The sequence below is a fragment of the Hyaena hyaena genome, unplaced genomic scaffold, assembly GCF_003009895.1.
Source record: "Hyaena hyaena isolate Hyena2069 unplaced genomic scaffold, ASM300989v1 scaffold_365, whole genome shotgun sequence".
NCBI classification, from domain to species: domain Eukaryota; kingdom Metazoa; phylum Chordata; class Mammalia; order Carnivora; family Hyaenidae; genus Hyaena; species Hyaena hyaena.
The window spans coordinates 1,386,496-1,388,995 of record NW_024080997.1 but is presented as its reverse complement, the minus strand read 5'-3'; the positions used below and the strand labels follow the sequence as shown (position 1 = coordinate 1,388,995).

Genomic DNA, 2,500 nt, shown 5'->3' with positions numbered 1-2,500 from the left:
AACTCTTGTGTTTTAGTCTACCTTTTATAAATGGTAAACAGGTTTACAGAAAGCTTTTGGCACTACAGCAGTGACAATGCTTTTAATGTGTTCTTGATCATTTTCCAAGTCAAAATAAAATATTTTTAGTAGCTCTCTCGAAAAAAGCAGTGACGTGATGAATTTAAAATAGTTTAAGACGTAGTAAAGTGTTTAGATAAAGAGACTGTATGTTTAATTAAATGGAAGTACGTATTGGTTTGATTGAGAAAAAAATCTTTAAGATGAAATATTAGAGAAAGCTTTAAATAAAATGACAGAGATATCTCTTTTGCTTTCTGATCAGGTTTACGAGCTCTGTTTATTTTTGACCAAATTCTGTTTCAATATTAAAAGCAGTGTTTCTTAACTTAAATTAGCAGCATCTGAAACAACACATATATTACTATCCATGATATTACAAGTGATCTGTCATTATTCTAGTAAAGGTAAGTCTTGGGAATTTTTGCAAGTTCTTTAATTAAAAAAAAAAGCACTAGTGATCAAAAGGAAAAAAAAAAGGGTTTTTAGGGTATTATCTTACAGGTATGATTTTTGTAAAGACTTTTTGCTACATCATAAAGTCTTGTGGAACAAATCAAGATTGGCTCATGTGAAAACTGTCTCAGATAAAATCACCAATTGCAGGGTTTAGTCTAACTTCTATTAGGGAAAACTTAGATATGACTCCTTAGGGATATCCAAGTACCTATGATGCAGTCTAAAGGTTATATAGGTTTAAGTGACAAGTATGTTAAACTATAGCAACCAACCCTGAGTCTTCAATCCTTGCCATCATTACAAACAAAATGAAAATTCCATGTATTTCTATTAGTCATCGTGTTAAAAGACTCAGGATCTGCCCATTACTCAATTTACATGCCAGAAACCTAAGAAAGGGGTCCGTTAAGAGAGCACCCAACAAACCTGTATTTCTAACTGTTGGACCACCTGCATTTGCACTCGACACTGGGCAGTGCTTCGGTCGTCCAGAGCATGTTCATTGTTAAGGTGCCTAAAGACACACGAAACACAGAACACAATGTTAAACAACATCTATGTTAGTGGCATACGCTCCTCTTAAAAACACAACCCTGAAGCCATAGTTTTCTCCACAGTGGGAAAAAGAGACACCTTGAAACTGTACAAAGAAAAGTTAACTATGCTTATGTGTTTAGTGAAAATTATGTATGTATTAAACAGAGACCCCTTAAATGGCAGAAAATGGCATTGTCTCTAAGCTTATGAGTTATTACAAAAAAAATATTTCCCCAAACCATTTACAGAAGAGTAGAAATCACTAGGTATATTTCACATACTCATACCATTTTTTTTTTAAAAAAAGGGCACCTTATAAATACATGAACCAAAAGTAATTCTGAAGAGAACAAAGGCAATTCTCTATTCCATTTCTGTTAAAACAATCTGTGGTTCCTATGATGTTATTTAGTGAGTGATATCTTATTTCACCAGGATTGGTGCGAATTATGTAAAGATGGCAAATTATCATCCCATGGAAACATCAATACTTAGGAAGAATAATCCTTTGCTGTCACTAATAAATAAGATACATTGAAGATTCTGGTAAGCAGAAGCATAAGACTGACACCTCAGGTCCAGTGTCCTATTTGGGAGACACTTATCCTACTTTTACACAAAAGTGGTGAAAGATAAGACATTCTCTTTATCTTACTCTAATCTTGATTATGTATTAGTCTGTTGTTATGATTATTATTACGGAATGGTGTTTAAAATGATCTCTTTAATGAGTGTTATGGCTATACGCCAAAAGTAATTTAGGGAAGCCGCATCTCCAATGAACATGAAAATATTCAATAATATGTACTTTGCTATTTGTATTATATAATTTATTTGCAGCTTCCTAAAATTAAAAAAAATCTTCATGTAATTTGGATCTTTGGTGGGTCTATTTCACCAATGAACAAACTAAGGCAGCAACTTAAGAGATGTTCTCATCAATACAGGTAAGTGAAATACTGAACAAATTCTTCACAAAATTAAACAAGAATTTATACATTTTTCTATCTGGGTTCAAGTACCATTTAGAATGGTATAATAGTCTAAAAAGTTTAGGACAGCCCTAAGTGTACTGAATTCAACAAAGATATTTTTGCATCCATTCAAATTATTTACCAGTATTTCTTAAAATTAGTAATGAAGCAGAACAAATATATAGACAGACATATACATAACACATATAAAGAAGAATTAAAATGGTGTTTCTCAGAAAGAACTAATTTATAAGTATGCAGTTTTATTTTTTAGCAGATCTAGGTCCCCCGATTAGAAACCTTTGTTCCATTCTGCCCCATCCTTGGATAAATTAAATCAGTTTCTTTCAAAACCTCCTCACTGATCATAACAACAAAACCTCCATGTATCTTGGTACAGTTGTCATTCTTGGTTGAAAAGAAACTGTGGACTAAAATAGCAAGGTGTATAAGGTCAAGTTTGGGCTATG

At 32.6% G+C, this 2,500-nt stretch overlaps 1 protein-coding gene across 8 annotated transcripts in view; it reads right to left on the bottom strand.

Annotated features, from left to right (window-relative positions):
- FOXP2 (forkhead box P2) overlaps nt 1-2,500 on the bottom strand; it is a 583,386-nt gene that overhangs the window by 43,404 nt on the left and 537,482 nt on the right. For all 8 annotated transcript variants that reach the window (XM_039250276.1, XM_039250275.1, XM_039250281.1 and 5 more), the window contains one exon: nt 946-1,033. In XM_039250276.1, coding sequence (XP_039106207.1) covers nt 946-1,033 — 88 coding nt within the window. The remainder of the gene's footprint in view (nt 1-945; nt 1,034-2,500) is intronic.